General features: G+C 39.0%; 1 protein-coding gene across 1 annotated transcript in view; it reads right to left on the bottom strand.

Annotated features, from left to right (window-relative positions):
* Positions 1-4,042: 4,042 nt before the first annotated feature.
* LOC136259196 (calcium permeable stress-gated cation channel 1-like) overlaps positions 4,043-24,599 on the bottom strand; it is a 132,282-nt gene continuing 111,725 nt past the window's right edge. The window contains exon 23 of the mRNA XM_066052678.1: positions 4,043-4,293. Within this exon, the coding sequence (XP_065908750.1) occupies positions 4,156-4,293 (138 nt within the window). The 3' untranslated portion in view covers positions 4,043-4,155. The remainder of the gene's footprint in view (positions 4,294-24,599) is intronic.

Here is a 24,599-nt window from a genome sequence, read left to right as displayed (position 1 = left end):
AGTGGAGTTGACTGACTTTGAACCTGGCTCTAAACTACAGAAGGGTCTTGACCACTATGCCTCCATGTACAACGGAAAAGTATGCTAGTTACATGTATTGTTTTTCTTTTAATCTTTACTGCTAATAAATTTGTACCGTTGTACAGTAGTACTGTTCATGAACTGTCATATTCTTAGCCTGTTGTACAACTTGAAATGAAATTTTCTAAAGACTATCCCATGAATCCACCGTTCGTAAGGGTCATCCGACCAAGATTTCAGTTCTTCTCAGGTACACACTGTAATGTGTGTGCTTGTGCGCGCGTGTGTGTATGCATGCATGCATGCGTGTGTGTGTTATTTTACTGTGTGTAGTGTTTAGGGACCCGCCGATTATGCTCATAATTTTACCTATTATGCTATGCTGCACTGCTCAAAAATTTACCTATTATGCTTAAATTTCTTAAAACTTACCTATTATGCTCAAATTATGCCCAATTATTTATGCCTCAGTTCTCATGCTCTGCTAATAATATCCAGTTTATGGATAATAATAAGTGGCTGAAGCACAAACTTACTTGTCAAAATGCATATCACAGAAAAGATCGATATACTCTAATAGAACAGTCAGCTATGTGATTGTTCAATTAGAGTTACTGACTGTTCTATTAGATTATATTGATCTTTCTGTGATAGCTATTTTTATAAGCAAGAATTCATACTGTTACAAAATATTCTACCTATTATGCTAGCATTATGCTCTATGCTTTCAGGCACCTATTATGCCCATAATTATGCCAGCATAATCGGCGGGTCCCTAGTAGTGTTACTTATAAGTGTATTATATCTATACTATGTGTAGGTCACATCACAATTGGTGGTAGTATATGTATGCAGGTGTTAACAAGATCAGGATTGTCTCCATCAAACGATATTGAAGTGAGTATACAACTAATGCATGCAATAATCCAACAAGTGAACATTGCAATTTAATACTCTCAATAGCACTTTGATTTATTATTAATTTGAAATATGTCTAATGATTAGGTATTACAATTGTTTGTCAGATCACTCCACAAAAATCTGTTTGATTGGCTTATATATGCTGTGCTGTGATTCTATTGGAAGCATATGTTCAATTGGACAACAAGTGTTATCATAGCAATAGATGCCTCAGCATTATACTGTTGCTTTAGCAATGGTTGCTAAGTATCTATTGCTAAGGTAAATGTCACTTCATTGTCATAGCAATGGTTGCTAGCAGTGATTGCTAAATGCGATTGATTTTTCAAATTCATGTTGCTTAGTAACAGTTGCTATGGTTGTCAGATGAAGAATAGCTGGCTGTAGATTAGTGGTACTACTCACATTATAAACAGGAAGGAAATAATTTTTGGCTTAGACTCTTTTACCCCTTCCTGTTCACAATGCTCACACTATTAATCCCAAACACCACAGCCTGCGATTAACATACAATTAATAATTATTTATGTGCATGCCAAAATTAAGTATCCTCAAAGTGAATAAGTTCTCTTCCATATTGAATGTGTATAAAGAGATGGACTATTTCCCAGACAGTTGGAGATTCAAGGACGAAAAGAATCCAGCTCTGGGAACCACTCCTAAAGTGAAGATATCCAGAGCTGACCAGCAGTGGATTGGGAAGGCTTCGTCTGTAGGGAAGAACAAGATCAAAAGGATGGTGCTGAATCTATACTGCGGTGGCACACACCATCTTCCAAATTCAGTATAAACCAGGAGCCACAACCTGATACTTATGTTACCCACAGGCTATTTCTGTGGATTCCTGTCAGGAACTGGAAGGTGGTATTCAAGTGCCCAGTTTGTAACACTGGGACACTAATGTAAGAAAGCATTTAAACAACAGAATGTATTAGTTACTGTGCTGTTATATACTACAGAATGAAGGGTCAGCTGATACCATTGCACTTTCACTGAGAAAGCTGTTGACATTGAAAGTATTCTATATTGGTAACTTAGCAGTGGCGGATCTAGAAAATTTTCAGAGGGGGTTTCAGGTTCGACTCAATTTCAGCCTAACTGTAGGTTGAAGATAAAAAAAAAGGTCACAACCTGCTGGTCAATGCTGCTGTTGAACAGCATGAAGTTTCGCCAGTAGAAGAAGTCTTAATAATACACTATGCATAACTCTTGGTGATTTTATCACCCACACGACGAGTCGTAAATAAATTAGGGGCACGCACTATTTTTATTGCAACCCCCTATATCCGCCACTGCTTAGTTGTGAAGCTGCAGATGCAATAGAATCTGTAATACTGAGCAATATCCAGTGTATCTCCACGACAACGTTCTTGGAACAGATAGCAAATGCACTAAAGAATATTTTTGAACTAAGGGAGCTAAAGCTTAATAATAACCAAATACCAGAAAGTGTTTCTGATGACTTAACTGATGCTATCTTAAGTAATGATTTTTTGCAGGCGTTTACTGTTGGTAACAACTATTAAAAGACATATGGAGTTACAACAATTGCATGAACATTGAGAAGAAAGAAAATGTTGAGAACACTCACCCTTCACAATAATCAAACCACTGAAGAAACAGTTGATGTCATTGGGCTTGCAATATCAAGTAATTCTGGACTAAAGCAACTGTATATACCTTAGTTGTAAAAACTTGGAACTGGAGTAGTAAAGATACTGGGCTACTGCTATTAGAAGTAATACTTCTCTAGAAGATTTGAGAATAAATGGAAACAGACTAACACAAGTGATATTACAACAGTGGCAAAATCTTTAAGTAACATTGCAAAATTAAAAAATTTTATGTTGTTGATAACTTAATTACTGAGGAGGCAGTAGATGCTATAATATCATTGTTAGCTTGTAATGAACTAATGCTGGGTTTGATGAAGTTGATAATAGCATAATATATATACAAATACTGACTGTATTTATTCCATCTATGTTTTGGAACTACTAGTCCAAAAATTTAACGTATACTCAAACAAAAACAGAACAGTAGCTCCAATAGTGAACAACATTGGAGTCATTTATAGATTTGAGGTTCATTTTGTCTCATTATAGAGACTTTTTAAAAATAGTTGTTTCAATACTGACTAAAGACGGGGTTAGTATAGGTAGTATTGGAACACTATTTTTTTGCTGTGTTAAAATGTAACACATCACTAAAAGCATTGATGCTTAATAATAATAATGATTCATTGGGTGTACCAATAGATGACCTATCAGAATCACTATATTGACAGTAGCAATAATTTAATAAAACTATCTTTAGCAAACAATAACTTGAATTGTATGATCACAACACTAATAAAGTTGGACTTATCTGGCTATATGCCACAAGAAGTAGCTGTTGCTTTGCCAGTAGTAAATAATTACTGATGTTTCAAAGTTTTAGAGTCATGTACTCTTGTGTTACTTACAAAGCAGTTTCTTAATAGGCATACATGTCCACTGCTGCCATGGTTATCACTTTTGCTTAACCACTTCTTCAGATTTTCTGTCTTTGCATAGGTGTACAGTAGTTATGGATGTGATATACAAAATACCTAAAAAAATGTTTATATAAATATACACAGTCTGCATGAGTGCAAGACCATGCACTTGATTTGCAATATATTTTCGTTTCCAGAGAATTTCTGGTCACATTAATTAGGGGCCCTAGTTTTTTCTACATTCCCATTGTGCAGTATATCTATATCAGCAGAGAAACAAATTTTTTATATATTACACACTGACATAAGCTTTACTAGACATGCTAGAATTATGTACAGTGGAATCTCAGTTATCCGGATTCTTGGTTAACTGAACTATGGAAATGACCGCTCTATTAGAGTAGTGAGTGTTCTATTAGGATAGTTGAAAACAGATGTTCAAAAAAATTTTTTTGTGCTATTTTAGGGTTATTTATCACGGTTTCAGAGATACGGACTTTTCAGACTTATGAACCACTCCTGGTCCCTATGGGTTTGGATATCTGAGGTTCCACTGTATTGCCTTACTATGCATAATATACAAGACTGTAAAATGTCTGAAGGGTGTGTGTAACTGTATAAATGTTGTTGATGCAAAACTTGAAACATTTGAAGTAACATATTAAGCTGTGGAATAATAACACATAGGCAAGTTTACAATGTGTGCAAGAATCAAGTGATTAAACAGTACAAATAGTTCAAAGTTCAGCATCCTCATCCAGTTGACTCATCTTATACTTCATGCTACTAAGTGACTGATAATTTTCATTGGCTGAAGGAGAAAGGCTTTCTGTTTTCCATTGCTCCTCAGTCATGATTGAAGGAACATATGCATCCTATATAATATGGTGAAATTTGGCATATGACAATTTGTAAATAAAATCATAGCTGAAAACAAAGAATAGTGGGTAGTGCTGGGCAGTATTGAAATATAGCAAATGGTCTACCTTTCATAAAAGTATCACGGTATTACTAAATATCACAGTATCATACACTACGATAGAAGTGTATAGTAAGGATCACAAAGGAGTAGGCGTGGCCCACGAAATAATATCACCCAAAAAAAGCCTTAATTTCCCCTAATGAAGATCAGGCAGTATTGGTTAGGTGAAACTAAGCCCAAACTAAGCCCAAACTAAGCCCAAACAAGCTTTCAGATCAACCTGAAACGCTTTCAACAAGTTGCTACGAAATTTTAAAAATTATTTATTTAACCGAATTTTCTACTGATTGAGTAAGTAAGTAAGTAAGTAACTGACTGATGCCTTCAGACAAGTGTAACTCAATAACGACTAAGGTTACAGGCTTGATTTTTTCACTGTTTGACATCGCTTCGGCCCGACAGGTGCCTTTTGGCATACCGCAGTACGTACAATGCATTCTTCATGGATTTACCAGTGTCCTCCTTTGTGTCCAGCAAAGTGTCGATTTGGCAATAGCACGTGATGGCTTTCCATCGTAACGGAAATCGTCCATATTTGTCACAGTGGCTTTTGATATCAGAGGTGCTTTTCAAACAGAGTTCTTGATTCATACTGCTGTGTAACTGGTTGAACATAGCCAACAACGAAGCGTAATGGATACTTCACTTTTAAGATGATAATTGGGGCGCGAGACGCCATTTCAGATGCGGTATGCGTGGGTTCACCAGTCATAATTATTATTTATAAAAAAAGTTAACAAACAAGTACACAGAAAAATTTGGAAATTTCAACTAGAGTAGGGACCATATCACATTGATAAAAAGTACTGAAACAAGCTGGAGTAGTGCACGATATTAATTCACAGTAAAACTATAAGAAGTGTTATATCCCTACTGTGCTCAAGATACCATAATGGAAAAGACAGTAGGGATATAACACTTCTTTTATAGTTTTACTGTGAGCACAGTAGGGATATAATACTTCTTATAGTTTTACTGTGAATTAATATCGCGCACTACTCCAGCTTGTTTCAGTACTTTTATCGATGTGTTATGGTCCCTACTAGTTGAAAATTCCATTTTTTTTCTGTGTACTTCTCAATGTAAAAGCCATCGGTATTAAAGTAACTGCCATTTACCTCAACATAAGCACCAAATACCCATGGTAGCTCTGCAAACCTCAGGTATAAATTACCACAAACAAGCTTGTTTACATAGTTTGGTTAGCTGACTACATCAGCACCTGCCTACAAACAGGGTAAGTGGAATTATAGGAAAACGGAAAAGCGAACAGAAAACAGGAACGGAAATGACCAGCAGAAAATGTCTAATGGAGCACACAAGTCATATAGCAATTAAAGAAGTAATGTACCTTCTCTACTCCTGGCCTTAAATTCAGAGAAGTGAGATCTGTACTTGGCAACTTACACCACGGGTAAAATTGCCTCAGGTAAAATGTGTGGAATAAAGTGTAATATTGAACTGACTTGTATTCACACCATTGCTGATGTAACAACACATGAATATATTTGTAATCATATGACATCATTTAGTTAATTTCCTGTATCCTGTATTTATAAAGTCTTGCTATGTTGACATTATTTAGTCTGGCATATTAAAGTTATTAGTTGCTTGAGTGTTAGTTATTGATGAGTATTACATCGGTAGCAGTGGACGGTTGAAGTTGGCTATGTCTAACCCAACTACAGCTGCAACGAGTTCCAAGCACATCAGTTTGCCCAGAAACTTCTCAGAAGGTGACCCAACTGAATGGTTCAAGCATTACGAGATCTGCTGCAGTGCAAATGACTGGAACGAGATGAAAGCAAAGAAATTGCCGACATTAATAGAGAGAGAAGCACTTGTTACCTGTGTAGAGTTGACCGCAGAGCAGCAAGCAAGTTATGACCAAGCTAAGAAAAACATCCTGGAGAGAATAGGGCCAGTATGGTTTGTGTTGATGGATGACTTTCATCACAGACGGTTGCTTCCTGGCGAGTCATTGCCTGTATACTGTCACGAACTAAAAAGGCTAATAGATCGAGCTATTCCAGCAGCAGATGCGACAACACAACAACAGGTAGTGATTCACCAGTTTCTAACGGGACTCTCCCTGGAAATAAGCAAGCGATTACGTGCAGCTGGAGAGATTAATGACTTGGGGCAGTTGATGCAGCGAGCAAAGTTGTTGATGAATATTCATGCTGAGAATCCTGGTGAAAAATTAGCAGCTGTTCAGCAGCCAATTGATCGTGTGGAAGCCCTAACAGAGCAAGTCGTGGATCTGACTGAACAGGTAGTTGCCATGGCAATTAATCAGAGAACCTCCCAGCAGTCAGTCAGACTCCTCTGTTTCTGTTGTAACCAGCCTGGTCATGTGCAGCATAATTTCCTGAGATTAAAGTGATGTTTTAATTGCTAAAGGATGGGCCACCTCGCGAAGGACTGTCGTTCGGGAAACGGACAAGGGGTGTTTCGCACAGACTGGGGGCATCTCGCACGGGCTGGGGGCACCCCTGAAAGTAGTGAGCACTTTGTGTAGTAATGTAGATAGTTATAGTAGTGTAGTTGTAGCAGCAGTAAGGACACAAGGGTCCATAATTAATGGCGTACTAGAAAGCAGAGTAGTTGAGGTAATGGTTGACTCAGGGTCGTCTGTTTCGTTAGTAAGAGAGAACCTTGTTACACCTAACCACAAACTAGCTAAACCCCTGCAGGGACTGTAGTTAGTGTCAGCAGCTGGCGAGTCCATTTCAGCTTTGGGACAAATCACAACAAACATACAGCTAGGTAATGTTAAAGCAGACCACTGTTTTGTTGTAGTTAGGTCACTAATCACATCTGTGATTGTAGGTGTTGACTTCATGCAAAAGCATGGCTTATTACTTGACTTCACAACATCACCTGTTACCATACATAATAGTGCTGTGACGAAACTTCCACCTGAAATGGAGCCACTGCTTGAAGCAACTAAGGCAGTTAAGATGAAAGCATCACCAGTTCCAGTCACCTGAGGAAGCCATACATGACTATGCTGTCCCCATCTTTGATGTTAAAACCTCAAGTTATGATCTGCCTGAATGTGGTGATCCAGCCCTTTTGTCGCTTGTTGAAGCTCACAAAGAGTTGTTTCGTACCTCCCCCGGGAATGCCACAGTTGCAGAACACTTCATTCCCACAACTGGCAACCCTGTAAAAATACCATCTAGAAGATTACCAGGGAATTACCATGCAGAAGTACAGCAACAAATAAACACCACGTTGTAACAGGGAATAATTGAGCCTAGTTCTAGCCTATGGATGGCCCCTGCTGTAAGAAGAATGGGCAGGTACACTTGTGTACCGGGAACTGAATAAACGCACAGTTAAGGATGCTTACCCACTTCCTAGGCCTGATGAAGTCCAGGACTTCTTGATGGGTTGCACAGTTTTCTCTACCCTTGACCTCAGGAGTGGGTATTGGCAGTTACCAGTTCATAGCAAGGACCAACCCAAAACTGTTTTTTGTCCTGGGCCTGGGTTTGGGTTGCTCGAATTTTGTAGAATGCTGTTTGGCTTATCTGGGGCTCCTTCATTATTTCAAAGGCTTATTAACTCTATCTGTGGTGATTTATCATCTGTCACTACGTATTTAGATGACTTATTACTCCATTCTGCCAATCTACAGGAACACATACAACACCTTGACACTTTGTTTCAGCGTATGTCCAATGCTGGACTTACATTTCGTGGCAGCAAGTGCCACATTGGCTTGTCTTCCATTACGTATCTGAGGCACAATCTTTCAGCAATTGGTATGTCCCCTGATCCTGAGAAAGTGTCTGCAGTTCGTAACTGGCCTACTCCATCTGAGCCAGACAACCTTAGAAGTTTTCTGGGACTTGCATCTTACTATCGTTGTTACGTCCACAAATTTGCAGATATTGCAGCCCCATTGCACAACATAACTAACAAAGAGACCCCTTATGTGTGGAACAAATCTTGTGGATAGCTTTTAAACAACTAAAAGATGCCCTCTTGTGTGCCCCAATACTTAAAAATCCAGACTTTTCTACAGCTGCTAAACAATTTCAGCTATATACAGATGCCAGTGCCACAGGTATTGCCGCTGTACTTGAACAAAGTGGCCAGTTGTACCATACACTAGTAGAGCCTTCTCGACTTCAGAGCAACACTATAGTGTAATTCAAAAAGAGTGCTTAGCTGTTGTCCATGCCCTTAAACAGCTTCGACATTATTTGTTAGGTAGAGAGTTCTCTATCATTACTGACCATGCTCCCTTGCAGTGGTTATCTGCACAGAAAATGGAAGGCCTTTTAGCCCAATGGGCACTCGCCATTCAGGAATATGACTTCACTATTACATATCGCAAAGGGCAGGACAAAGGCAATGCAGATGCACTCTCTAGAAAAGCACACACTGCTGCAACTACACAGCTACATCTGTTCACTGAAGAATTACGCCAGCAACAATTTAACGATCCCATTATCCAACAAATTTATGAAGCACTGAGTTAAAATCAGACGGCCCCACCTCATAATTTTGTATGGCATACACATCCTTACTCTCAATACAAACAGCTTTGGTCACAGTGGTGCCTGCATGATGGGTTAGTATGTCGAAGGTATACACCATCACCTAGTCTTAATACAGTATTGGTTCCTCTCATTCCAGAGTCATACCTCCCCACCCTGTTATATCAGCATCATGATGCTGTATCTGCTGCCCACTTAGGATTTGAGAAGACAACAGCCAGGGTACGTCAAGTTGGGTACTGGGTTGGAATGTTGCAAGACATAGAAATGTATTGCAGATGATGTTTAGTTTGTCAGCGGTCTAAGCCTGCATTACCAACCTGTGCCCCTTTGACCACTGTGCCCATTGGCAAGCCCTGGGAGATGGCAGCAGTAGATATTTTGGAAGTTCCCACTTCCCGACATAACAACAGTTATCTTCTGGTTATTCAAGACTACATGACCAAGTGGGTAGAGGCCATACCAATACCTATTCAAACGGCCACAACCATTACCAGAGAGCTTACAACAGTGTTTTGTCGCAATGGTATCCCAGACATCCTACATTCAGATCAGGGCAGAAACTTTGAGAGCACCATCTTACGTCAGACTCTTGATGCTTTTAGCGTCACTAATCATGAACAACAGCTTACCACCCTGCTGGTGATGGATTAGTTGAACGCTTTAACAGGTCTCCTTTGCAAATGTTGCATGCTTATGTTGACCAAAGTGATTAGGAACAATATCTCCCTTTTGTGCTGTATGCATACCGTATTGCTGTTCATATGTCAACTGGGGTCTCACCATTTGAGCTGATGTTTGGCAGATGTGCCCACAAGCCACCAATTCCATGGCTTATGATGAAACCTCATATCAGCATCAGCTTCAAGCTAAGCTATCTAAGCTCAGATATTTTGTTGAAACACAGAATGCCAAAGCTAGTATGCAGCAAAAGTATAAATACTCTCTTTCCAGAACTTTTGCTACAGCTGATTCAGTTTGGCTATCTGTCCCTACAGCAGGCAAGTTAGATCCCAAATGGGAAGGGAAATGGATCATCCAGTCAGTGAAAAGTCCCATCACATATACTATACACGATGGAAGGAGAACTTGATTGGACCCCCCTTCAGTAGAGCATCATTTTATTGATGATGACCCACTGGGACCTGAGCACCGTTATCCTACATGGGACAGAAGACCACCAGACTGCTATCGTCCTTGAGAACGAGCCAAAGCTAGGAGAGGCAGATGTAATAAAGCATAATATTGAACTGACTTGTACTCACACACATTGCTGATACAACAACACATGAATATATTTGTAATCATATGACATCACTCTAGTTAATTTCCTGTATCCTGTATTTATAAAGTCTTGCTATGTTGTACATTATTCAGTGTGGCATATTAAAGTTATTAGTTGCTTGAGTGTTAGTTATTGACGAGTATTACATGTGCCTGTGAAATAACGACTTGAACGAAGCAACTCGAGCACCTACAGATCAATTTTTGTGGTATAGAGTGGTAGTCACAGTAGTTACATAATCACTCAGCTTCCGCTGGGACGAAAATGTATGCATGCCATTGGAGCTCGAGTTCACTCGCCTCAGGTTTGTTGAGACCTTGGTCTTGAATGTTATAATACTTGTTGCAACTAAATGTTTGTGATGTTGCTTACGGCTGAATGTGTGTGAAGCACAGGGCAGTTAGCTATACATGTGTGCAAGCGTTTGCAATGCAGCATATGCAGTGTTGTAATGTTGGGTGTTGCTTGTTGTGACTAAATGTTTGTAATGTTGCTTACAACTGAATATGTGTGAAAAACCGGGCAGTTATACATGTGGGCAAGCATTATATGACCGGTTACCTCCACTACTGTACTCATTTTCCGCTGCTTGTTTCCATTCCCGCTTCCCGTTCCTGTTCCCGCTTTCCTATAATTCCACTTACCCCTACAAACATTGTCACATGTCTAGTTACCTTCTAAATATGGGATGAAACAAGCCCACAGGGAGGCCATAGTTTCCAGATGGAATGGCAGTATTAAAAATAAAAGGCGGTATTAAAATCGGTATGACTTAAATATCACTGATTACTAACAATACCGGTATATCGTCCAGCTCTAATAGTGGGATTTCACTTTTCAGTAATGCGTTCAGCCACAAAATTAATCAAATGATATTATCCTTCCTTTTGATGCAGTATGCATGGGTTTATTAGTCATAACAAGTTGATGTTATGCTACAATGTACTTCTAAAAACCAGGCACCCATGCAGATAATAATAGTGTGGTACCGATATGCATATTTTCACTTTTACCTACCGATAATGATTATTTGCCAATTCCTATAACCGATATGCCAACGTTTTCGAATATGGACATGCCCCCCCATCATGAAGCTACCACTCTGCACGGAGTAACCACTCTACAATCAAGTTTACCTGTCTAGGTCTTTAGTGGACTGCGTGGCTTTTCCATAAACGATTCAATAGCATTAATTGAAACATTAAACTCGCGTAACGGAAATTCTCCATGATACCTCTAGGATATGTCCGTTTATCATAACTAAATGTAACCAGAATTTACTAACCGCTGACCCACAATCAAAAATTTTAGGTATGCATATATATACATCCAGTTTCTGCACTCGTACTGGCTTGGGTGATTGATCGCCCTGTACAGGCTATCAGCCTTATAAGTGTTACATATTAGCTGTAACATGGGCATGAGGGCTTTGCCTGATATGTATGCCCTTATGCCCGTGTTACAACTATTACTTGTTCTGTCCTTTAAAAGTGTAGTAAAGTTTATATTAGGGCCAAACATGATGGTATTTTCATGTAATTAAGTTATCATACAGTACAATAGTACTGTATAGTAGGGACCACAAAGGAGTAGGCCTGGCCCACGAAATAAAACAGCCTCTATTTCCCCTAACAACGATGAGGCAGTATTTGTTAGGTAAAACGACTAAACAAGCTTTCAGATCGACCCGAAATGCTTTCAACAAGGTGCTATGAAAGTTTAAAATAACAGAATTGTCTAGTGACTGACTGAGTAACTGACCGACTGATGCCTTCAAACAAGTGGAACTTGATAACGACTAAGGCTACGGGCCTGATTTTTTTTTACTGTTTGACATTGCTTCAGCCCAACAGGTGCCTTTTGGCATACCGCAGTACCTACAATGGACTTACCAGTGTCCTCCTTTGTGTCCCATTCATCTTTGCTGACAGCAAAAAGTGACGATTTGGCAATAGGACGTGATGGCTTCCCTTCGTATCGGAAATTGTCCGTATTTTCATAGTGGCTATTTTGATAGCAGAGGTGCTTTTCAAACAGTTCTTGATTCGTACTGCTGTGTAACGGGTTGAACATAGCTGACAATGAAGCATAATGGATACTTCACTTTTCAGACGATAATTGATATAACCAGGGCGCGTGGCACCATTTATTTCTTTCTTTCGGTATGCGTGGATTGCAGAGGTGCTTTTCAAATAGTTCTTGACTCAAAATGCTGCATAATGGGTTGAACATAGCTGGAAATGAAGAGTTATGGACATTTCTGGGTTCAATTTTCAGATGATAATTGGGGCGTGGCACCATTTCAGATGTGGCATGTGTGGGTTCACCAGTCATAATAATTATATACAAAAAAAGTTTAAAAACACGTATACAGAAAAAATTGGAATTTTCAACTAGAATAGGGACCATAGCACATCGATAAAAAAGTACTGAAACAAGCTGGAGTAGTGCATGCACAGTAGAGATATAACACTTCTTATTGTTTTACTTTGATTTAATATCGTACACTACTCCAGCTTGTTTCAGTACTTTTTATCAATGTAGTATGGTCCCTACTCTAGTTGAAATTCCAAATTTTTCTGTGTGTTTGTCTTAATTAGGAACCACAAAGGCGTGGGCATGGCACATGAAATAATACTACCGAAGATTCAGCCTCACTTTTCCCTGATGATAATGAGGCAATATTTTGGTTAGGTAAACTAAACACAAACAAGCCTTCAGATAGACCCGAATCATTTTGCAATGGAATTTTACAGTAGCGGACAAAAAAAGTTCCTGTTTCGTTTGTGTTGCACGGAAACAAACATTTTAGAACGGAATATATTTGTTACTCCATTTTGAGAGCGTTTTGTTGCACTGAAGCGATTTTTCATAAACTGTTAAACTAACGTAGAAGCTACAACACAATGTTTAAAAAAGTTGTATTGTAATCAAGGATTATGATGATTAGTGTTATTATTCATAATACTGACAGGCGCAAGGTCATGTGCCTTTTGGCATACCACAATACATAAAGGCATTCTTCATGGACTCACCAGTGTTGTCCCGTTCATCTTTGCTGACAGCAAAGGGTGTCGATTTGGTGGTAGCACGTGATGGCTTCCCTTTATAATGGAAATCGTCTGTATTTTTCATAGTCGCTACTTTGATTGCAGAATTGCTTTTTGAACAGTTCTTGGTTCGTAATGCTGTGTAATGGGCTGAACATAGAAGCGTTATGGATACTTCACTTTTTAGATGATAATTAGTAGCTGGGGTGTGTGGCGTCATTTCTTTCTTTTGATGCGGTGTGTGTGGGTTCACCAGTCATAATTTTATTTTACAAAAAAAGTTAACAAACAAGTGCATAGGAATTTTCAACTAGAGTAGGGACCATAGCATATAAAAGTACTGAAACAAGTTGTAGTAGCGCACGATGTTAAATCACAGTAAAACAATAAGAAGCGTTATAATCCCTACTGTGTAAGATACCATAATTGAAATTAGAGCTGGGCGGTACACGAATTTTTATGTCGGTACGGTATTTTATAAAATATCACGGTATAAATAACTATCTCGGTATTTTGTCAACACAGAGTCACATACAAACATCCTCATACAAGTATAGTAATAAGTTATGTTTAGTTATCTCAAGTATAACAACAAACAGTATACTAGGATCAAATATATGTAATTGCTTTTACTGTAGACTGACTGTCACTTCTTCTATAAGTTTTTAGCTAAAAATGTCAGTATGTTGACCTTAGCTGGTTTTAGACATGTACGTTTATGTGTAACAATATTCCCAGATGTGCTAAATGTGCGTTCTGAAGCACTGCATAGGAATTTTCAACTAGAGTAGGGACCATAGCATATAAAAGTACTGAAACAAGTTGTAGTAGCGCACGATGTTAAATCACAGTAAAACAATAAGAAGCGTTATAATCCCTACTGTGTAAGATACCATAATTGAAATTAGAGCTGGGCGGTACACGAATTTTTATGTCGGTACGGTATTTTATAAAATATCACGGTATAAATAACTACCCCATCCAAAAACAGCTTATAGCTGTAAAAAAAGTGCGCGTCCAAGTAAAGCAGAGTTAACTGCGTCAAAAAGTAATGATATCATAATGCGGCCATGTGCAAGGTGTGCAAGTTGTAAAATTAATATTAGCTAATCAGATAATACAATGTTATTGTTAAAGTGTTAATGAGAACTATGTGATGCTGCTAGTTTTTAAGTGTGTGAGCATCTTCATAAATGCCACATAAATTTAATTCTCAATAAAGCAATGTGTATAGATTCTCTGATAGTAATAAATAGTTTGAGTTTGGCCACCTTTCCTTTGTTCGTAGCATTGCTGTATACAGGAAAGGTGGCCAAACTCAAACTATTTATTACTATCAGAGAATCTATACACATTGCTTTATTGAGAATTAAATTTATGTGGCATTTATGAAGATGCTCACACACTTAAAAACTAGCAGCATCACATAGTTCTCATTAACACTTTAACAATAACATTGTATTATCTGATTAGCTAATATTAATTTTACAACTTGCACACCTCGCACATGGCCGCATTATGATATCATTACTTTTTGACGCAGTTAACTCTGCTTTACTTGGACGCGCACTTTTTTTATAGCTATAAGCTGTTTTTGGATGGGATTTCAATACTTTTTGTTAGAATAAGCAATGCACTGTTGATAACAGTAGGTGAGTTTCCATGGTTTTGACAGAAACCCCAGATTACAGTGACAGAATATTAAAATATAACTAATTTTAGTGGCCAGGGCCGCCCACATTGGGGGTAACTGGGGTATTTTGCCCCCTACCACAGCCCGAAAGGGGCCACTTGAATACCTGTTTAAAGAAAGATCGATATACTCTAATAGAGCAGTCAGGATCTAGACCCTTCCTTGCCCCTGGGCCCCTCTTTAACTCTTTTCCCTGGACCCTCTAATTTCTCTGGACGGCCCTGTTAGTGGCATGCAACTGCAGTCAACTAACACCCATTTTAACTAGTAAACCCTTAACAACACTTTGCCTTTCATCTTGTGCTGCATTGAAACGATCAAGATACTCTATTAGAGCAGTCACAAAACAGCTGTAACACAGCAATCAATATTTAGCATAGTTACAACTTCTGCTTAGCATCGGATTGTATAGTTTAAATTACTAGCTACTTACAGACTTTACAATATAAAAATATGGCACTTGTAGAAATGTGACTGTTCTATTAGAGTATCTCGATCTACTTCAAGCATTGACTAATTCAAGTGAAGAAGCTACGCCCCTGCCAAGAGATCTTGTGAAATGAAATGAGAATAGTAAAGAAAAGGCAAGTATGTACAGAGACAATAGAGGGGCGCATAATTATGTCCTGTTGTAAATAAACGCCTTTAAAATTTATATTACTACTAAATAAACGCACCAGAATAGGCTTGTGTGGCTGTTGTCTCCAAGGTTGTCTCATTACTTGTCTTTTCGTGTTGAAGGGATTTAGTCGCAATTGGTGAGTTTAACTATACATGTATTTGTGTTGTAAAACTTAATTGTAAAAAGGCGATTAGCACATGTGTGACCGGATTTCACATAACAAGGCTTCCACAAACACAAAATCAAACTTACGATTTTACCAGAAATGGATTGCTGGTCTAATACACTATCATATTTCACACTGTACTTCCTTCAGCACTGACAAGTCTGGTTTCTGTAGCAGCTTTCTTCCGACCCTGTCAAAGCCACGAGTGTGAGATTGGCACCATTAAATGGCCATGGCTTTGTGATAATGGTGTGTAGTGAGCTGGGACTTCACAGAGAGCTCGCCAATGGTGTTCTCAGTCAATTTGGAGTAATTTGAGGGCCATGGAGGGCCATGGAGAGCCCAAACTTGGCCTCTGGATTCCAATCGTCTTCTTACTTTATTTTAATACCCGTATATTAAGACCAGCATCCACCCCCACCCTCCCACCCTATTACTACCACCTGTGATATTATTACCCGCTCGAAAAAAGCTGCTCAAAACAGGGCAAATTTTGGGTATCAGAAATGTATACACCCACTCAGTGATAGCTAGTGAACAGATGAACAATTGGTGCAAATTTTGTTTGCGCAGCTGTAGGCACTGGAAAGTTATTACACAATGATTCCTTAAAATCGCCATATCTCCTAACAAAGCTTTGTGCGTCGAAGCCTTGTTTTGTCAAATTCAGTCACATATCATGATAAACATGTATTTGTCACAGTAGAGTCTCTCACGAAGTCACGATTATTACGAGACATTGGACCAGGGTAAAAAATTTACTGCTATATTTAGAGGTTGTAGCGTTTGTATATCTTAGTATCTTAATAAATAATCCCCCATGATCACTAATCACTAATAGTACAGTGAAAACTGGTCATTATTCAGGCCGTAGGGACAAAATTTTTCTAACCTTGCCTTTTAAAGAGGTGGCTGCATTATGCGGCCTTAAAAAAAGGTAAGAAGCATGCTGTTCTAACGGGCTATAGAGATGGATTTAGTGTATGACAGCGTATGAGACAGTGAGTGCTGGCAGCAAGGGGGCAGCCAATCTGTTAGAGCACCAAAAGCACTGCTTCAGACATAGGCAGTTGACTGTCAGCCCCAAGTGTAAAAAGTTTCACTATTGGTCCTTATAAGCTCCTGATGAAGAAAGTGATGAAGTCATTATCCATAGGATATATTTTTCAGAGTATCCATTTCAGTTCTACAATATAGTAGCCAAGCATAAGATGAACATAACACAGCATTCCAGTAGTTTAGTGGTGACTACAACACTGCATGAGTTAAACTGTGGTGAGATTTGAGACTACCAGAAGCCCTGGAATGTCTTCAACACATGAAATACCAAATATCTAATGCCTGGCTTTAATCCACAGTGGACCTGTCTTGGTGGCCACTTGTACAGAAGGGAAACAGCTGCCACACAGTCTTGTGAGCGAAACAGCTAGTTGCCACACCCCTTAATTATCAATTTGTAAAATCTTTAGCAAAATTGTGCGTGCGAGCAAGTGCGATGTGGCAGTGCTGTGTATATGGTTGCTGCCTAGCAGTGACACATCACGAATATTGAAGTCACAATACGTTACTGTATCATCCATCTAAATACAATCTCTGTATGTGTCATTTTGTGTAGAGAGCAATCTTCCACAAGAAGTGACCTGCAGGTTTCAGTGTATATTGTTAACCATTAATATTGTTCACAATATTGTGAACTATATGTACAGTGAAACCTCACTTAGTGGCCACCTCTTTAATAAGACCACCTCATTATATTGGCCACCTCTAGTAGGTCCCAAATATAGCTAAGCATTACTTATGACCTCATTAATAAGGCCACCTTGTTATTCAGGCCAATTTTTTTGGTCCCACAGCCTGCCATATTAATGAGGTTTCATTGTACTTATGTGAATTTTTATTTTTCGTAACTTTTCTTCAGGTTTACTGATGGGTACTATGAAGCATTGTTGACTGGTACGTGTATAATGTGGTGACTTGAAATGCTAAAACAGTACGTAGCATGTCTTGTATGTACATGTAATGTGTTGTTATGTGTCCACACATCCACACATCTTAGAAATAAATATAATTGTATTCTCTATAAATAGTCAGTTCCATTGTGCCACTGGGTCATAAGTTGGTTGAGTATGGATCATCCAGGGCACTTGAGTCACATTTTGTCCTGGCCAAGTGGATCTCATCCACTGACCGCAGTTGTGCTCTGCGTCATTCTTTAAATTCCGAGTAAAATTCTTAGAGAGCAAATGACATGGGGGCGACTAAATTCAAATTTCAAACTAGCCATTCTCGAAAACAAACGTTTCAATCTGAACGAAACTTTCAGAACAGTTTAAAGACACATTGCCCTACATGCCAAGCGAGTATTGCGGAAAACAACAATCTGGGATTTGTATTTGGCCTCTAGGTCGACTGAAGACGACTGAAACTTCGTTTGGTGTTGAAATCACGACTGTAGGGTAATCATGTATGGTGAAATCGATGATGTGAATCTTGAGGTGATTGAGTGAATACTGAAGCGATATCAGGGCGATGAATGTTCGGAATGCACAAAGGAACGCAAGGCATACACCTGCGGTTGCGTCTAACCGCATGCGATAAAAAAAAAAAAAAAATGAAACTTCCTCTTTGATGTCGGCAACCTCGATCACGAAACAATCGGCATGGATTTGCTTCACTGCTTGTGTGGTAGTTACTAGTGACACGATGAGTTCAACTGCAGAGTTTCAGAGGGATAGCGTAAGTGACAGGTGGATTACAGGAAGGCCGAAATTTGACAACGTTCGTTCTTGTAAAATCCTCACGTAGTGGTCGCGTCATTTATTGTCTGCGGCGCGCGTTTCTGCTTTACTGGCCGCGCGACTCACTACCGTGAGTCTTGATCTCGGTATTTTGTCAACACAGAGTCACATACAAACATCCTCATACAAGTATAGTAATAAGTTATGTTTAGTTATCTCAAGTGTAACAACAAACAGTATACTAGGATCAAATATATGTAATTGCTTTTACTGTAGACTGACTGTCACTTCTTCTATAAGTTTTTAGCTAAAAATGTCAGCATGTTGACCTTAGCTGGTTTTAGACATGTACGTTTATGTGTAACAATATTCCCAGATGTACTAAATGTGTGTTCTGAAGCACTGCTTGATGCACATATACACAGGAACTTCGTAGCCATCAATGCTAAGACTGGAAACATCTGTTGATTACTCTTCCACCAAAGAAGTGGACTGTCATCAATTTCAAGCTGAGGGATTTGGAGATACTTCTCCAGTTCACAGGAAATCCTTTCCTTTGGACTTAGACTAGAATCTTCATTTCCTGAGGACACTAAATCTTTCGGCATGCTTTTATTTAACAACTCAGATAACTTCCTTTGCTTAGCAGGAGGATCATTTTCACTTGTTTGGTCAATGTCAGTGACTTCACCAGAATCTTCTTGTGATTGTGGCTTCAGCAAGGCACAAACTTCCTCTTCATTTAGTGCTTCATCCGTTATCCTCTCTTTCACACTTGCCACGTTACTTGCACTCATGTAATCAGCTTTGAAATGAGGATCCAGCGTTGTAGCCATGTCTAGTAGCATATTGATTTAATCGTTGTCACAGTACTTTTCTGTGAGAGATGACTTGATTCTTTCCTTGATATCTTTTGTTAGTGTAGTATCATTATCCTTTACAGCCAAAGCTTCAGTGTTAAGGTGATGTAAGAGTGGTTTAATGTATGACACTGTGACGTAGTCTTCCCCAGAGACGCTGTCTGTTAGGTCTGCAAGTGGAGTAAGAGCTTTGTTTACCGACTCCAAAACTTCAATATCTTGCCATGTGGCAATCAGGTGAGCAGTTTTACGGTCGTTGCTTAGAACTTGACGTACTGCCTTTTCTTGTTCCAAAACCCGCCCAACCATTGCTTGCATTGATCACCATCTTGTTGCACAGGACTAGTGGAACAAGTACTAACATTACCACATACACCGATTACACTGTTAAGCACAATGGATTTGTAAACCAGGTATGTTACACATGTAATCAAATACCAGTGTATGTATCCTTTTACAAGTAAAACCAACCACTCCCAAAAGTCCTAATGAAATCACACCACATTGTCACATGACTCACATGCTTGATTTACAAAATATCATAACATATGTGTAGACTATATTTGTGTGTCATAGTATTGTTAACATGTAATAATGTACCTATTTACAATTGTAATCAATTTATTTTATTAAATGTATGCACTGTATATATTACCGTAATCAATGAATGCTGCGGAAGCTCCATCTCTGATTGCACTCTAGATAGCTCACTTTTCTTCTTCCAACTATAGGAAAAAGCGGACACTATTTTCTTGCACACACCCACAGCTCGACTCAGTCTTGGATCATCCTTTAAAGCATTGGTTACTGAAAGATGCAAATTGTGTCCAAAACAAGCCAATCTGGTCATCTGTAGCCTTTCAGCAGCACTAATAACATTACTTCCACTGTCTGTAGTCAGACAAACTTGGTGCGCTTCTGGAAGGCCCCAAACCTCCAGTGTTACTTGGATAGCCTCAGCTATGTTCTCACCAGTATGTTGTTCTGGCATAAACATGGATTGTAAACAACGACTGCGCAGCTCCCAGTTTCGATTGATGAAGTGAACAGTGTAACTAATGTATGGCTCACTTATAGCACTTGACCATAAATCTGTGGTAGCAGCAAAGTATCCTGCCTCTTTCACCTCTTCTAATTCCTTGTTTACTGCTTCCCTTGTCTTGGCATACAGTGCTGGCAGTGCAGTTTGGGAGAAATATTTTTGGCTAGGCAACTCATACTTCGAATCAAACTGCTCCAGTAACGCTTTGAATCCTACCTTCTCTACCGTATGAATCGGCATCATGTCTTTTGCAATGCAGTACGACACAGTCGGTTAATTCTTGCCATCTTTTACTACCATGACCATATATCGCTGCCGACTGGTCAACAACTTTCAGTTTTGCCTGTCCTTGAGATCTTTTTGAACTTTTATCCTTTGCCTTTTTCTTCTCCTGCGCTTCTATCAGCTCTGCATACTGCTTCAGGTAGTGCCTCTTGAGATGCGTTAACAGATTAGAGGTGTTCCCGCCTTTTGCTAATACTGGCTTCTTCGTACATCCGCTCGTGACACGACAAATGGCCTTTTCAGAATTAATCGGCTTCCCATCTTCACCCGCTTTAAACCCAAAATAATTCCACACTAATGACGTTGAGTTTTCCTTCGAAACCAGTTCACACATTCTGAAAACAAGGGCGAGAACAATGGTGCATAACCACTCACGTGTCGAAGCGTACACCGGTATTTTACGGTATACCGGTTTTTAACGGTATACCGGTTTCTCGGTATTAAAATTATAGCTCGATATCGATACCGGTACAAGTAAAATACCGTATTATCGATTAAATACCGGTATACCGCCCAGCTCTAATTGAAATGCACTGTAGGGTATAATCCTGGGGTTGGAGGGATTTTTTTTTCCTTACTTTGGCCCCTTTTCTGTTACACCTTATCAGTCCGTCGGTAAGTCAAGTCATTAGATCTAAGTCCCTGAAATTAGGTTAGGTAATCCTAAGGCTGCAGCACATGTTGCTGTCAGACCTTCAGTGCTGGTCACTGTAAAGTGCTAATAATAAATACTTTAGGTTTAAGGAAGAAAATCCATCCCTCCTGGAGGAAGACTGAGTGTGGCCCCGACTAGACATTGGGTGACCTGCAGTTCGAATCCTGGGGTTGGAGGGATTTTTTTCCTTACTTTGGCCCCTTTTCTGTTACACCTTATCAGTCCGTCGGTAAGTCAAGTCATTAGATCTAAGTCCCTGAAATTAGGTTAGGTAATCCTAAGGCTGCAGCACATGTTGCTGTCAGACCTTCAGTGCTGGTCACTGTAAAGTGCTAATAATAATAATAATAAATACAGTATACCGCTTCATATTGTATTACTGTGATTTAATATTATAATTATTACTAGGACCACGTCACATACAACTTAGTACATGCACCAACGTGACAACCTAATACCAGGGCAAGGCATATATATACAGTGTGCAGCTACCACCACACTGTTCAAAAGAATAAAACATACCGTATAGCGGGTTTTTACTGCGAGGATTGCATTTTGGCACTTTGCAATATTACAATTCGCGACATATTTTATTACGTGGAGTTTTGTTTATTGCGAGGTTTTTAGCTCCTGTGAAACTGTCATGTTGGAACGTTCAACAACAAACCAGGTGCTTGTTTGTACCAGTGTTGCACTGATAATCGGTTTAATTATCGGTAACAACTGATATTAGCTAATTTTACAAGTACCGATATTGGCTACAAAGCGGAAATAATTTGCCAATTAACCGAAACCCCCAATCAATCGTTAAATTGACGGCAATGAACAGGTGAAAGTAAAGAAGGTGGTGAATGTAGCAGTAAGTGGTTTGCTGTAACTGTTTTGGCTTGTTTGTTTGCACAAGTATGGTTACAAGGCTATAGTAGGCTGTGTATATTTATCGGACGCCCACGCAATTAGTAGATCACTTTTCACAAAGGGTCTGTAATCCCACTAAAAACACTGTTTGATAAGCTGGCTTAGCTGTTTTATAACTAATTGGCTTCCTTCTCCATGAAAGGAGATAGTAGCAAACTGTATAAAACATTGTAAAAGCCGGCAGCCCACGCAATTAATTATATTGATTACATTATCATTACAAATGCAGTTTATACACATAAATTTTAGGTGATTTTCTGCTCCTCCTCCTCTGTTCTGAAGAATTGAAGCATATCGGTAAATATCGGCATATTGGTTACAGGAATAGGCAAATAATCGGTATCGGCAAATGTGAAAAAATGCATATCGGTGCAACACTAGTTTGTACATAACAGCTTGCTGATCATTTAGTTTGATCAGTTGCTTGTTCCCCTACACAACACATGTTTCTTCAACAAACATCGCTGAACGCGGCTGCCCTATCTGTTTCCTGGCGAACTTCAGGTGCCTGCATCAATCCATTGTGGATACAGGCATAGATACAAAGAAACACGGCAAAGAAAACAAATTTTATTGCTTTCCATCTCGTACGCGAATATTTATTACGAGTAATAAATTCGCACGAGGAATTTAATGTCGTGAATTTGTCGCCTCGTGAGATTAAGTGTCGCATGATTTTATTTTCGCAAGTAAATTTGTCCGTGAGAAAAACCCATTTATACGGTAAGCGATAATACCTAGCATCAAACTGACTGCTATTAAGGTATGTAGTGACTGCTCCATTAGAGTATATCAATCAATCTGTGCAAGTTTGCAAGCTGGACACACAGAGCTTAGCTTTTGTAAACAGTTTATTTTAGGCTGTTACCAGTAAGTAAGTGGGTGTTCTTTTACACAGTTAACTAAGTGACTGCTCTATTAGAGTATCTTGATTGGGGTCTCAATTGTACACCATACAATACAATTAGCTAACAAACTTACTTTCACCCTTCTTACAAAATTATCTTGCAAGCAACACCTGACAAGTAGGTAGTGAAACATTGGCAGTGTTAAGCCACCTTGGTCACCTACAAAGTGGCAAATGGCTCTGAAGCACACATCAGTGAAGCAATTAACTTAATACTAACATTTCTATGTCTACTTTCATGGATGATGGTTCACCACTTTGTCGCATCGTTTCTAGATTAACACCTGATCTAAAAATGCACTGGAATACAAGATCACGTGCTAATCTGTTTTGATTGGTATTAAATGGAATTCTCACTCATTGGCACAAAAACTCTCCACCATTATACGTTTGTGCCTTTGTTCATCAGCGATTCAAACCCCAGTTAGTTCAAGTTCATAGGCCTTGTAGTTTTCTCAAACATTATTTTATTATTTATCTATGTATGACATAATTTTGACTGCATCTCTTATTATTCTTAGTAATTCATTGTATAATTATTATACTTTACAGTGACCAGCACAGTGGAATGTTACAAATCCCATATAATTCCTACCAACATGCATGCATTAATTCTTGTTCAGCAAGTAGACTTTCTTCATAGATCAATACCCTGTAAAGAAATTTTAATATAATAGCAAAAATATCACTATAAGTCTTAGTAAATCTTTTAAAATCTCAGTAAATCTTTAAAATCTCAGTAAATCTTTAAAAATCTTAAAACTCTTCGTAAATCTCTAAAAATCTGTAAATCTCTATAAAAATCTTAAGATTTATAAATCTTGTAGGCGATTATGCTAGGTTTCTGACCCCTTGCCTCAACAGGTGCACTCCTTCCCTTGAATGGACAATTACGTGCAAGGTGTTCAGTTCCCTCACAAATAAAACAGCGTGTATTAATAGGTCTGGGGCCTGTCCAGTTTGACCTTCCTGTAGGTACAGTTCTGCCAGGTCGACCCCCTCCTGTGGAATAGGGGATATCTCCTCCCTTCTGTGGATTGTGTGCTACTACTAGCTTCCCTGGAACTGGTGCTTCCTCTGGGTGTGCAGTTGTCTCGAGCTGGGATCAGGTCTCTTAGTTTGCTTCTTCGAAGCAAGCTTTCACTAATAATTGGTTAAAATTTCCTTCAATCCCAGCCACCTTTAATCGTAAAGCAGGGATAAGGCCAGCCATGAACTGGTATGCCAGTACAGATTTTCTAAACTCCTCTACCAGGGCAGTTGCCTGGCTTGCTTTTGGATAGGCCTTGTAAAATAGCTTCCTTAGCTCCTGGGAATATTGGTCCACAGCTTCATTCTCTCCTTACTTCCTTTGGTGAAACAAATTGCTATGAACAGCTTGTATGTGAATTGTGTTAGCAGTTGTGACTTCAGCATTTGATAATCTGCTCATTGCTGTGGTGAACAGGTCTGATTAAATGAGTA

This window comes from Dysidea avara, chromosome 1 (assembly GCF_963678975.1).
Source record: "Dysidea avara chromosome 1, odDysAvar1.4, whole genome shotgun sequence".
In the NCBI taxonomy this organism is placed as follows: Eukaryota; Metazoa; Porifera; class Demospongiae; order Dictyoceratida; family Dysideidae; genus Dysidea; species Dysidea avara.
The sequence above is the reverse complement of the archived record's forward strand: the minus strand, read 5'-3'. Positions and strand labels throughout refer to the sequence as shown.